Source organism: Lytechinus pictus, chromosome 3, assembly GCF_037042905.1.
Source record: "Lytechinus pictus isolate F3 Inbred chromosome 3, Lp3.0, whole genome shotgun sequence".
Taxonomy (NCBI): domain Eukaryota; kingdom Metazoa; phylum Echinodermata; class Echinoidea; order Temnopleuroida; family Toxopneustidae; genus Lytechinus; species Lytechinus pictus.
Window position 1 is genome coordinate 45337716 of NC_087247.1, and position 13586 is coordinate 45351301.

The 13586-nt window shown below is 35.5% G+C and overlaps 1 protein-coding gene across 3 annotated transcripts; it reads right to left on the reverse strand.

Annotated features, from left to right (window-relative positions):
* Positions 1-811: 811 nt before the first annotated feature.
* On the reverse strand, positions 812-7366 carry LOC129256284 (putative aldolase class 2 protein PA3430). Of its 3 annotated transcripts, none has more exons than XM_054894531.2 (5): positions 6946-7366; positions 6276-6450; positions 4571-4704; positions 3821-3937; positions 812-3276 (listed from the first exon to the last, which is right to left on the reverse strand). In XM_054894531.2, exons 1-5 carry the CDS (start codon positions 7132-7134, stop codon positions 3130-3132), a joined length of 762 nt encoding a protein of 253 aa, XP_054750506.2. In that variant the 5' UTR covers positions 7135-7366; the 3' UTR covers positions 812-3129. The 3 variants fall into 3 exon arrangements, with proteins under 3 accessions (XP_054750506.2, XP_063953225.1, XP_054750505.2); XM_064097155.1 differs by having other exon boundaries at positions 3883-3937; positions 6946-7365; XM_054894530.2 differs by lacking the exon at positions 3821-3937 and having other exon boundaries at positions 6946-7365.
* Between the last annotated feature and the right edge of the window lie 6220 nt (positions 7367-13586).

Below are 13586 nucleotides of genomic sequence, written 5' to 3' on the forward strand. Positions count from 1 at the left end.
ATAAAGAAACGTGTATAAATTTGAATCACGTAATAAATGAGTGTTTTCATAAATAGGGGACACACTAGCAAAATAACACCTTTAGTGACTGCATCAATCACAAAAGAAAGTGCAAACATGATATCCACTTTAAGATATTACTTTCCCAGTTAACTTGTAATGATAGAAATCAAATTGTCAGATTTGAAACCCCTCTGGATTTGCATCTGTCAGCACTTGACCCACTGAAATCAGTAGGGGAAGGCGGGGTAAGTTGTGACACATTTTGCATGTTAGAATTGATATGACTAATAATGTAAAAATAAGTACCTAGCCTTTAGATTTGATTCTTGGGAAATGTTTTTTCACCTATTTATAACTTTCTACCCCACACTGAAAGTCATTGTGACCTTTGAAAAAAACGATGTCAAATGGCTCAACTTGCCCCAACTGTTGGGTAAATTGTGCCACCTTCTGGGGTAAGTTGAGCCACAAAAATTACGTACAAAATGTATGCGGGAAGAACCAGCATGTCAAATTTTTATTTAAAGTCTTTTCACTTGCTAATTCTCTATAAATACTAACATCCTCTAAAAGTAAAAGAACTGTCATGTGAATTTGCTCCTTTCTATTTGCATGTCAATGGCTTTTTAAGGTTTTTTTTATGATACATTACCATAAGAATTACTATGGCTCAACTTGCCCCATGTTGGTTGGCTCAAATTACCCCAGTCCGAACTTAATGCGATATTTTCACATCCATACATTTCTTATGCATCCATCATGTAAAAGACTATGACAAGAATGAGAATCCATACCTGGACTAACAATATTGTTCTTATTTCTTTATTATATTTAAAGACGTGTGCGTGTACAAAGCACTTATGTATTTCACACCCTTTTTTACTTTTTTGGCTGAAATTTGTATTTTTCCCTCAAAAATTTTTCTTTTTGTTTCAAAGTTGAAAACAATGTGGTGGGGTTAAGGGTTATGTAATGGGTCATCAATACATGACACCACCACAATGTCTGACTCATTCATTATTGGCCTTGGGGTGGTGGCTCAACTTGCCCCTATGCTAACTTACCCCGCCTTCCCCTATAACACAGTGAAAATAAGAATAGAGAAACAAGCTTGTTTATGATCATTTGTACATAATATGAGTTTATATGAAATCGTGGACATTTCATACAAAGATCATACAATTTATTTTATTTAACTACAATACCAGTAGAAATCCCTAGACCTGAAATAATGGAATACGTTAATGATCTTTATTTTTTTATATTTTTTAATTTATGAATCGAACAATTAAGTTGATTGACCAATCAAACAATGCTAAAGGGGGACGATGTAAGTACATCTTATGATAATGAAAATAAATGATAAACCATACAAAACTTGTAACAAATGAAATATATATCACACAATTTTTTCTTACTGTAAAGATGTAAAACGAGGGCATACACTTGGATCAATCACTATACTGTCAAAGTGTCAATGTAATGTATGGAATTATTTTCGTATTATATTAAAAGTATGGATAATTAAAATATGTTGATATTTTCCTTGTGTGATTTACAAAGAATAGACACTAATTAATCAAAATATTTTCATGAGAATTGATGTTAAGAGGTACGTTTGAGGAATTCAATTAATTAATTGAACGGGGGTGGGGGTTAGATGACAAATTAGCCTACGATGAAAAATTACTGAAATATTGATGTTGATAATCTGTACATAATTTATTCATTTATTTGTTTATTTATTTCTGATATTTATACAGGGTGGCGCATATCACCAATTTTGCGGTCTTCCATCTGGTGCCCTTTTCATAAAGCTGTTCGTAAGTTAAGGGCGACTTTAAGAACGACTGGAGATCCTTATGCGTTAAACCATCGCCAATGAACATTTTGGTGTATACCATTCACCACAAGAAAGGATCACCAGTCGTTCTTAAAGTCGCTCTTAACTTACGAACAACTTTATGAAACACCCACCTGGCCCCGTTAACAAAGAGATTAACAAATAATATCAATAATGAAAATAATAGGCAATTAATGAACAAGATATAATGTAGTAATAAACAATATGTACAGGCACAAAATGTATGTAAACATATTATTAGAAACAAATAGGTATCCTTGGGAATTATATTCATTTGATAATCAACTTTGATTATTTTAATCATATTTGTGAATTTTTATTTTGAAGTTAGAGCATGAAATTAGAACGAAAAAGAAATTACCAGATATCAAAAGCGAGAGAAAGATTACCAGTCAACACTGATACCAATGATTTCTACATACATATTTCCATTTTTCACTACATTTTGATTGCTCACAAGACCGCTGAAAATTGATACATTGACAAGACCATGTCTAAAATTAAGATATGCATAGTATATAATTTCTTTAAAATATGAATATGCTTATACACCTCAACAGCCTGGTCGGTATGCAAATGAGCAGACCCACTCACTATTTCTCTTGATTTTATTGTAAGAGATATGAAAAATTCTAATTTTCTCTTCATTATCATGTGAAACGAGATTTTATTCCGCCTGAACATGTGGAATTACAATAATTTCAACAGTTATACAGTTGAGCGGTGCTCAGGACATGAAGGGGATTTTGTTTGTACACATAATTTATATATCCAATACATCTCGGATAGGTCAATGGATATATCCACCCCCCCCCCTAATAGGATTTTTACTTTTTCAAACACGTGTTTAATACATAACTCATATCAAGTGTCATATTGGCAACATATTGGAAAAAATGATTCAGATTACAATACACTGACTTACAACAACTGATACACTATTTAGGATCCTTTTTGAAGGGGGGGGGGGGGGAGGGGGTAGAAACAATCCTATGGGTCAGGACTCGGATCACATTAAATGAGATTTAATCAATATTCTATCCATTCCTTGTCAGTTGAAAAAACCTAATTGAATGTTTGCAATATTCGATGAGCCAATAGATCATAATACAATATTAGTTTGCCCTATACATGTAATGGGGTATAGATAGTAAACTTTCATGTTGTTAGCAAAGTTTAGCTGTTCGTTTCGCCTGTAGGTAATGAAACCAAATCCGACTTGCACTGTTTTTTATGTCTTCCAACTTGTGGTGCCATCACATCTAGGCAGTCACGCATGGTTGCGTCATTTGCCTTTTCAAAGCGTTGAAAAAAAGATTAACATCATCACCAAAGGGACATGAGGCAACTTCCTTGGCTACTTTCTCCGGTGCTTGTAGCAATTTCATCCCCGTAGATTGTGCCAGCACCTTGGAAAATAAAGAAAAAAACAACATACTGAATTAATGTAAATATGTAAGGAGACCTAAAGGTTCGTCATTTTTCCCCCCAATTGGATAACATGGGGTAATATTACGAAACACCAGTTCCCTCTCCTTTTTACATTTTACTTTTCTTCATCGTTTTTTCTTTTCTTTTCTACTCTCTTGAACCCCCCAATTTTGTTGTTTATTTTAAAAAACTATAAGGGGGCTGTCACCATGGCCCTGGGGTATTCCCAGTGGGTGCTGCGTGCATTATTTTTCATAGGCAGCACCCCCTGGAATTCTTGTAGGTGTGTCAAATTGGAGAAATGTATAGAAAATAACCACAATTTTTTTTTTTTTTTTTTTTTTTGGGGGGGGGGGGTTGCTTGCTTGTAAAATTTCTTGGGACAAAACGATCGGTAGTTTGTAGTGAGAACTCTTTTATTTATTTTGGGCTTTTCAAATTTACTTCAGCAACCCCAGTGGATAATCGTTCCCAGAGCCCTGGCTGTCGCACCTGTGGCGCCATCCTTTAAGACCAACTTGCCTGTATTTTGGAGGCCTTTTCCAGCGTATACAGAAGTGTGAAGGCATTACGTGCGCTCTTACCAACTGTAAGTACTCCATGATTACCCATCATCAAAATGCTTTTGTCACCCAGAACCTAGCTCGAAAAGGAGCACAAAAATCATACAGAGCTTGATAATCACAAGATGAGAAGAAAAGTTAGTTGAAGGTAGGGGTGCAGTGTAACTAGGATGGTGGGTCTGGGGGGGGGGGGTACAAATCAACCCCAGGGGCCCGTTGCATACAACTTTTGCCGGAGTTTTTTTTGCCATGAAAGTTTGACCGAATTTGAAACTCTGGCAAAAAACTAAGGTTTTTGCCATAGCTTTCTGTGGCAAAAATAAGTCTGGCAAAAGTTTTATGCAACGGGGCCCAGGTGGTGCCAACAATAACTGTATGCTAAGTATTATTTCTTCTTCTTTCTTCTTCTTCTTCTCCTCTTCTTCATCTTCTTCTCCTTCTTCTTCTTCTTTTTCTTCTTCTTCTTCTTCTCCTTCTTCTTCTTTTTCTTCTTCTCCTTCTCCTTCTTCTTCTTCTTCTTCTTCTCCTTCTCCTTCTTCTTCTTCTTCTTCTTCTTCTTCTTCTTCTTCTTCTTCTTATTCTTATTCTCATCGTCATCATCAAATCGGGCGACATGACGCAACGAGTGTATTATATCTTCAAGAATACAACAGATATGGATAAGATTATCGATAAGATGAAGATCGTTAAACATAATTTCTGTACAAACCTTTGCTAATCTGTATCCTTCTTCATCTGCGTGAGCGACGCCAGTGTAATTGTAATCAAATTCCATCTTGCCATACATAAACATGCTGCCCTGAGTAAGCCTAAACTTGAAAGGTTCTGGATCATCAACACAAGCTGAATAAACATCCATCATGAAAGACAAAATAAAGAAACATTACGATAAAAAAGATTATTTACAACATTCATTTTCTTCCACCTGTATTACATTTTGTTACAACAGGGAAGCCTCTTCATTAATCTTGACAAGATGCTATCCCTGGGCACTGTGGCGTACAGAATGGGTCTCCCAAAGTTTTCCATGACCTAGAAAAAAAAAAAAAAAAAAAAAGGGCAACAAGAAAAGAAAAAGGGTAAAATATGAAGTCATTTTTTTATATATCATGTCAAAATCTATCACAAAATGAGATCTTCATTTTTAAATGGTCAAAATTGTCGCTTGTTCGCTTTGCTCGCTTGGCACTTTTAAGCTGTCACCGGGGGGCCTTAATATCAACCGCAGTGTTATATTTGTGCAATATCTTTAGTTATACACTTTGGGTGTTTACAAACGTAATTGCTTTTCGTGGGTGACGAGAATGATAGCGATTACTTACGTGTCATTCACGTGTTATCACCACTATGATGGTGTAATGTAATAATGTTTTACATTAGCGTTTTCGATCAGCAAAGCAGAAATAATTGATTTTATTTATATTTTTTATTAATTCATTCAATTATTTCCTATCAGAGGGTGGTTAGCCTTTTCAGTAAAGCTGATTTTCAAAGAGTCTTTTCACACGTGAATCTTGAATCATCATTGTAATGATGATTAATGATATGATTAGCGTTCGTGATTCTATAGTTTGGTTTCACACTTGCTAAATGTTCGTCATTAGTCTTATTTTTCACTGGAATCATTCAAATTTCGATATTTTTTACCATGTGAAAGGGCGGTTAGTCAAACGGATGACATGAGCTATGTCCGCCGTGGCTAAACAGCCATCACTTTAGAATGTTTTCAGTAAATGAAGCAGCGTATACTAACATAATTATTCAAATTTTATGTTCTTGAATAAACGCTTGCGAATGGTTTGCCGACATCAATAAATTATGTATGCAAGTTGGATTCCAATTAGGCCTATTGTAGTTTATTCATTAATATAATGCTAAACTGTCCACCCCAGCGATATGTAAAGAAAAATAAATATAAAAAAAAGCTGAAAATTAATTAGAATCGATTGTAAAAAACGAAAAGTTATGAATTTCAACTTTTTCCTTTAACCCCCCCAGGACAGTATTTTGCATATCACGTGATTAATGGTGGAAAACTTAACCTAGCTGTATGTGGCTCTATATACAGTGGATAGCTCGGATATTATGATGATTGATGTCACCATGTTTCTCTTTGGATGATTTTATTTTTAAATAAGAAGTGATTTCCTCAAAATTGATTTGATGAGATTTCTTTTCTGTGTAATACAAATGCATTATATCAATTTGTATGAATAAGCTGAATGCATATCCGACGTACCACTCAAAGTCTGAAATCTCAAAATGCTCTTTCTTTTCATGTTATTCTGCTTGTATTTTATTGCAACTATTAATAAAAGTAATAAAGAATAAAGAGAGTTTATTAATGTACACAATTAAAATGTGTGGGTTTGTTTTGTCCATCTGCATGAATATAGAATATGTGGAGAGCTTACCTAAACAGGTAGTATATGGTTGGTGTGTGTGCATAATACTGACTGTACCGTCAATGGGATAGCGTATTTTATGAATAGCACGGTGAATAGCGTTTGCTGTTTTCGCTATTTCACCTTCTCCTTCAACTACCTTTCCAGTCTCAAAGTCAACACCGATCATACAAGATGCAGTAACCTGATGAAAATCAATAAAAGAAACAATGGAGATTAACAAAGGGGGGGGGGCAGAATGCCTCTAACTTTTAATTCGTTTCCCCTGTATACTTCTTAGGGTTCAGGAAGATCAGCACGGTTTTAATACGAATAAATATTTCATGAAGTGTCGTATACCCCGTCTTAAAAAAAAATATCTTATTCAGCGTACTCCTCTTAAAATTTGAATTTATAGTCGATTATATGGGGAAGCTACTCGTTTATGACGTCCTTAAAAACAAACAAATGTAATAATTATCTTATTCTTTTACAGATTTTTAGTAAATATTCACCAATATTTTCATTCATTTTCTGTTTTTCAGGGGGAACTTCCGCTTAAAAAAAAAAAAATCCTATAACTCAATACCATATACATCTAATAAAACGACAGTGTCTTAAATGAAATCTAAACTATTTTGATTGGGATAAGTGCCTGCTAATGTGTTTGTAAAATAAAGATATAATGGCTACCTCGTACCTCATTCCAGAGTAAGCCATGTGGAACTACAAGCATTACATCTCCTTCTCGGTCTCTGGCAGGCGCCCTCTGCGTTATATGATTGAAGATACCATAATCGAGATCGTAGTAATTACAAGCTCGGTAGGCTGTCGCAATGTCAACACGGGCTTCGTAGTTGAGTTCTGCTCTTGTCTTTTCAGAAGCCATTGTCGAAGTCTGCTGTGCAAACTCTTCACTCGAGTTAAGGGGTATGAATACACAGCCTACAATTAATTATGTTCAGAAATTGAAACTACAAATTTTATATGTGCTGGTATTGTGTTAAGATCCACTGGTTGATCAAAGCTCCAATCAGATATGAGTCTGGGAGTCTGTACCTGTGCATGCCATGAAGTTGGTACCGGATTTGATCATATCGTCGCGTTTAAACAAATCAACTGACAAATAAAAGAGGACAGAAACAAAAGTAAGTTAGTTGCGATTCCAAATGCAATACATCAAGAAATGAAAAAAAAGCGAGCGCTAAGCGCGAGCTGAAAATTTTTGACATTCCGACCTAGAAATAATAGAAATTTCAAGCATATTTTATAATCATGGGCAGGATAGGCATAATTTATAACTAAAAATGCGAGCGCATGCGAGCGCGAAGCGTGAGCGGAATAAAAGTGATTTAGACCTAAAACGGGTCACTCTATTTATGTTTTTATTGATCATGAAATGAATGGGTATTGGGTATCCTAAATCAATAATGTGAGCGCGAAGCACGAACAGAAAATTTTAGTCTGAAACTGGATAATTTAAGCATGTTTTAAATAAAGAACCAGCTGTGTATCTCAATGAACATGCGTGTGTGTGTTGAAGATGTGATCGCGAAGCGAGAGCTGAAAATATTTAATATTCCTATCTTTAAACAGGGTCAATTTAAGAACTAATTCAAGCACTGTGTAGGAAAATTGTGAAGTGGATATTATGGATCGCTCTTAATAAATGATGTGAGCGCGAAGCGCAAGCTGATATTTGTATTATTTTCATTTCGATCTAGGACCTGGACATCCTAAGGACATTTTGTCATCATGTAAAGATGATGACTTTCTTCTATTCCTCTTCCTAAGCGCGAGATATTCCATTCTGAAAAAGGAACAATTTAATTATTAGGAATTCATAAACCTAATGACAGCTCGAAATTTTGTCGATATTAATTCCTGAAAACTTGACATTTTAAAGCACTTTTGTAATTATGAATAGGATGCATGGGCTAATATATTTTTAACAAATTAATGAGAGCGTAAATCGCGATGTCATGAAAAGGGGATTTTAAGTAGTTTGTTATATAATTGCTTATTATTATAGAAGAAAGTATTGAGGTATACATTACTCACCAACATGGGCGGAAATCCCAGGGGGGACAGGGGGGACGTGTCCCCCCTACTCAAAATAGTAGGGGGGACACAATACCAAATGTCCCCCCTACTATTTTGGTCTTTTATGTTGGTACGAAATACATCATTCTAAATCGAAATAAAACATGTATTTTGGGACGAGATGACCTTACTTTGGCGACGATAACCTTTTTTTTTTTTGCTTGTCAAATTTTCCCGCCCCTTGTCCCCATAGGCAGATCCATGGTGCCGAGGGGCCCGCCCCCTCCTCTTGGCGGAGCATAAATATGAAAAAGGGAAAGAAAGAAGGAAACAAGGAGGGAAAAGAGAGGAGAAAAAGAAGAGGACGACGAGTGCATAAAATAAGATGAGGGGAAGACTTGGAAAATTAAAAGAATCTTTCATTCAATTCAATTCAATTCTTTTATTTCATTTCCATTCAAAACATGCCACTATATAAAATTTTCGCTCGCGCTCGCATTGCCTGTTAGGTGATTTACCCAATCTTGTTCAATATGGAGTTCGAATATCAAGTTTGGAAGTCAACATACAAAACATATTTCACCTCGGAAAACGAACTTTCATTATTTTGTGTAATTTACAAATTGGTTTTTAAAATGTGCTCTGTAAAAATGTCAGTTTTATGGTCTGAATGTTAACATTTGCTGCTTGCGCTGCGCGCACTCAAAATTTGATTTATCAGGTAGGCCTACCTATTATTTATGTGTATTCCATAAAGTTTTCAAAATATTTCCCTTTTCAGGTCTGATTATCAAGACGTATCAGCTAGCGCGCTGCACGCTCGCAATTTGATTGGCGAGTTATATAAATGTTTCAATATAGATTATACAACAAACTACTTAAAATCCCCTTTTCATGACAGTTTATCAAAAAGATTTAGCACGAGATATGCGCTAGCATTAATGGTTTAAAATATATTAACTGATGCATCCTATTCATAATCACAAATATGAAATGTCCAGTTTTTATGCCATGATATCACCAGATTTCGCGCCCTCATTAGGCATTATTAAATATGATATTAATTTAATAATTAAATTGTCCCTTTTGTTTCATCTCGCGCTTAGCAAGAGGAATAGGAAGAAAGTCATTATTTTCATTTGATGACATGTCGTAAGGATGTCCCGGTCCTATGTCAAAACTCAAAGTAATAATAATATCAGCTCTTTTTTAAGTGCGATCCATATCCACCTTACAATTTTTCTTCAAAGTGCTTGAAATATAAAGCTGAAATTTACTCTTTTTTCAGATCGGAATATCAAAGTTTCATGATTTTCATGATTAAAGTTGTATTTAGAATGCCTAGATTCTAGGTCTTAATATGAAACACGCTCGGGCATGTTTATTCAGATACTCAACTTGTTCTCTAATTTAAATCATTATCCAATTTTTCTGCTCGCGCTTTGTGCTCGCATTATTAATGTAGGAAGACCCCATATTACTCATCCTTTTGATGATATACAAAACATGAACAGAGTGGCCAATTTTTAGGTCTAAATCTCGAAAAAAAAAATTCTGCTCGCGCTTCGCGCTCGCATCAATCGTTAAATTATATAGCTATCCTGTTCACGATTACAAACACTGATTAAAATTTTCCATTCTTTCTTTAGAAAGTTCAAAAATTTTCAGCTCGCGCTTCGCGCTCGCATTTTTTGATTGTTGAAATATGTAACGCCTTCATGGCTAAGTGCAAGCAGTCCACAGGTACCAGTTCAAAACGTATATAAAATTTTTCTGCTCGCGCTTTGCGCTCGCATTATTAATACTCCTCCTTTTCAGGATTTACAAAACATGAATAGAGTGTCTCGTTCAGTAAATATTATAGGACTAAATCTCGAAATTTTCAGCTCCCGCTTCGCGCTCGCATTAATCGTTTACTTATATACCTATTCTGCTTGAGTTACAAAAAGTGCTTAGAATTTCCATTCTTTTGGTGAAAATGTAAAAAAAAATCGGCTCGCGCTTCCCGCTCGCATTATTTGATTGTTAAATTCTACTTAACAGGTATCTTTTCCATCAGTTCGTTCCTGCTCGCGCTTTGCGTTTGTAGTTATTATTAAGTTGCATACACATCTTTTTCAGGATAACAAACATTGCCCAGAATCAGTTGAAATTTCCAAAAAAAATACATAAAATTTCCACACAAAAAAAATAGCTCGCGCTTTGCGCTCGCATCATATAAATAAGGATTATGATATTATACATTAATATATAAGAATAAAGCTAAGAAGTGACTAATGAGGACTACCCCTTCAAAGAAACAAACAAAAATCATCTTCGAGCTGCCGATCGGGGAAAATATGGCTGAAACAAATTTCCGCCCCCCCCCCCCCCTATTGGCGAAGGCTGGATCCGCCCCTGTGTCCCCCCTACCTTTTGGGAGAGATTTCCGCCCCTGCTCACCAATCAAAATGCGAGCGCGCAATCAAACCTGAAAAGGGATATTTTGATAATTTTGAGGAATACACGAAGAGAATAGGTAACTGACAAATCAAATAATGCGAGCGCGCAGCGCGAGATCAAAATGTTGGTACTAAGATAATAAAACGGTCATTTTACAGAGCACTTTTTTTAAAATCAATTTATAAATTAAACAAAATAATGAAAGCTCGATGTCGGAGCTAAAATATGTTTTGTATATTGACTTCGAAACTTGATATTTGAAGCTCCATATTGAAAAACAGAATCTCATGTAGCCCTATCTCATCAAACATGCAATGCGAACGCAAAGCGCCAGCGAAAACTTTATACAGTGACATGAAAGGTTTTTTATTTTATTTTGCAAGTCGTCCCCTCACCTTATTTTTATTCACTATTCTTCATCCTCTAATTTTCTCCTATCTTTTTCCTTCTTTTTCTTTTCCCCTATTTTTATTTGCTCCGCCAATAGGGAGTCCCCTGGATCCGCTTTTGTAAATTTGACAAGCAAAAAAGGTTTCACAACAAAATGAAGATTGTTTTGGTGCCAAGAAATTTGATAATCAAACAAAAGGGTTTCAACACAAGATGTTGGTCATTTTTCATACATTTTTCCTATGTGACACACCAACCAGAATTCCAGGGGGTGCTGCCTATGGAAAATGATACACGCAGCACCCCCTGGGAAAATCTTGGGGGTGCTCACCCCCAGCACCCCCGCTTCCCAGGTCCATGCTCCAATACCCACTCTATGGTTGACATGGGAATAAATGTTATTTTCAAGGCCCGGATGTGAGACCAGGGAAAATACAAAGGTATATTTTGCGTCGTCTCTGCATGCAAAGTCAATACGCGTATTGAGACCGAAGAAAATACAAACAATATGTCGACGCCTTCCGGATATTCAGAAAATGTAGGGCAATACGTTTTGAAAATGACCAGCTCAGATGTCTGATACGGGTGTTAATATCTTACATCCTTTTTGCTGACGATTCAAATGTCCTTTATTCTCATCCTCATCCCGATATTTTAGTCAATATATTGAATATTGAACTGGATAAGTTAGTACAATGAATATGGTACAATAAATTGTCATTTAATGTACAAACAAGTGGAACGCCTCTGGCAGTCTCGCCTGCATTACAGAATTCGATGTAGCAGAAGTGCTTCCTTTGAAAACAGCTAATGAATAATTATTCACAGAAGAAAACACTAATATGATACTAAAACATTATGTCCATTCACCCAAAATGACCTTTGACTGTGATCATGTGACCTAAGACATGTGCAAAACAATCATTCATACTTGATTACCCTTATGTTAATGTTTCATGATAGATCCATAAACTTTTTAAGTAATGATGCCAATTCAACACATACTCCGAACACTGCCAGAGGTCATTAACCTTTAAATGACCGTTGACCTTGGTCATATGACCTGAAACTCGCACAGGATGTTCAAGGATACTTGATTGCTCTTATGTCTAAGTTTCATGAACTACATCCATAAAATTTCAAAGTTATGATGACAATTCCTCAAATACAAATGCACGGGCCCCCAACATTGCTAAAGTTCGTTGGCCCTAAATGACCTTTGACCTTGGCCATGTGACCTGAAACTCCCACATGATATTCAGGGATACATGGTTGCTCCTATATGTCCAAATTTCATGAACTAGATCCATAAACTTTTAAAGTTATGGCGACAATTCCTTTAGAAAACCAACATTGCCAAAGTTCGTTGACCCTAAGTGACCTTTGACCTTAATCTTGTGACCTGAAATTCAGTCAGGATCTTCAGTGATACACTTTTACCCTTATGTCTAAGCTTTGTGAACTAATGAACTTTTATGAACTGAATATCTTAATAATACCATCAAAGTATACACACCCTCTCGTAATCTTCGTTCAATCACTGACACATGCAGACTTTGCATTCCCTTGTCGAAACTCTCCTCAGCCGAAAAACGTTTTGCTGTAGTAGCTGCCAAGACTTGGAATGCCATCCCTCTTCCAATAAGAAGTGCTTCCAGTATTCCAGTATTCTTTTTCCTCAATAATTAATTTCCCTTTTTATCTTGATTATTGTGGTTATTATTGCAAATGTTAAATTATTATTCATACATTGTACGCGCTATGGTACTTTTTGTTTTTAGCGCCTCTAAATATCCATCATTATTATTGGTCCATATACTTTCGAAGTTATGACAACATTTCAAAAACTTAACATTGGTTAAGATTTCGATATTGATTCCCCAACATGGTCTAAGTTCATTGACCTTTAATGACCTTTGACCTTCGTCATGTGACCTGAAGCTCAGGCAGGATGTTCAATAATACTTGATTAAGCTTATGTCTAAGTTTCATGAACTAGGTCTATATGTTTTTAAGTTATGATGACATTTCAAAAACTTAACCTTGGTTAAGATTTCAATGTTTTTTTCCTCAATAATTAATTTCCCTTTTTATCTTGATTATTGTGGTTATTATTGCAAATGTTAAATTATCATTCATACATTGTACGCGCTATGGTACTTTTTGTTTTTAGCGCCTCTAAATATCCATCATTATTATTGGTCCATATACTTTCGAAGTTATGACAACATTTCAAAAACTTAACCTTGGTTAAGATTTCGATATTGATTCCCCAACATGGTCTAAGTTCATTGACCTTTAATGACCTTTGACCTTCGTCATGTGACCTGAAGCTCAGGCAGGATGTTCAATAATACTTGATTAAGCTTATGTCTAAGTTTCATGAACTAGGTCTATATATTTTTAAGTTATGATGACATTTCAAAAACTTAACCTTGGTTAAGATTTCAATGTTGACGACGCCGC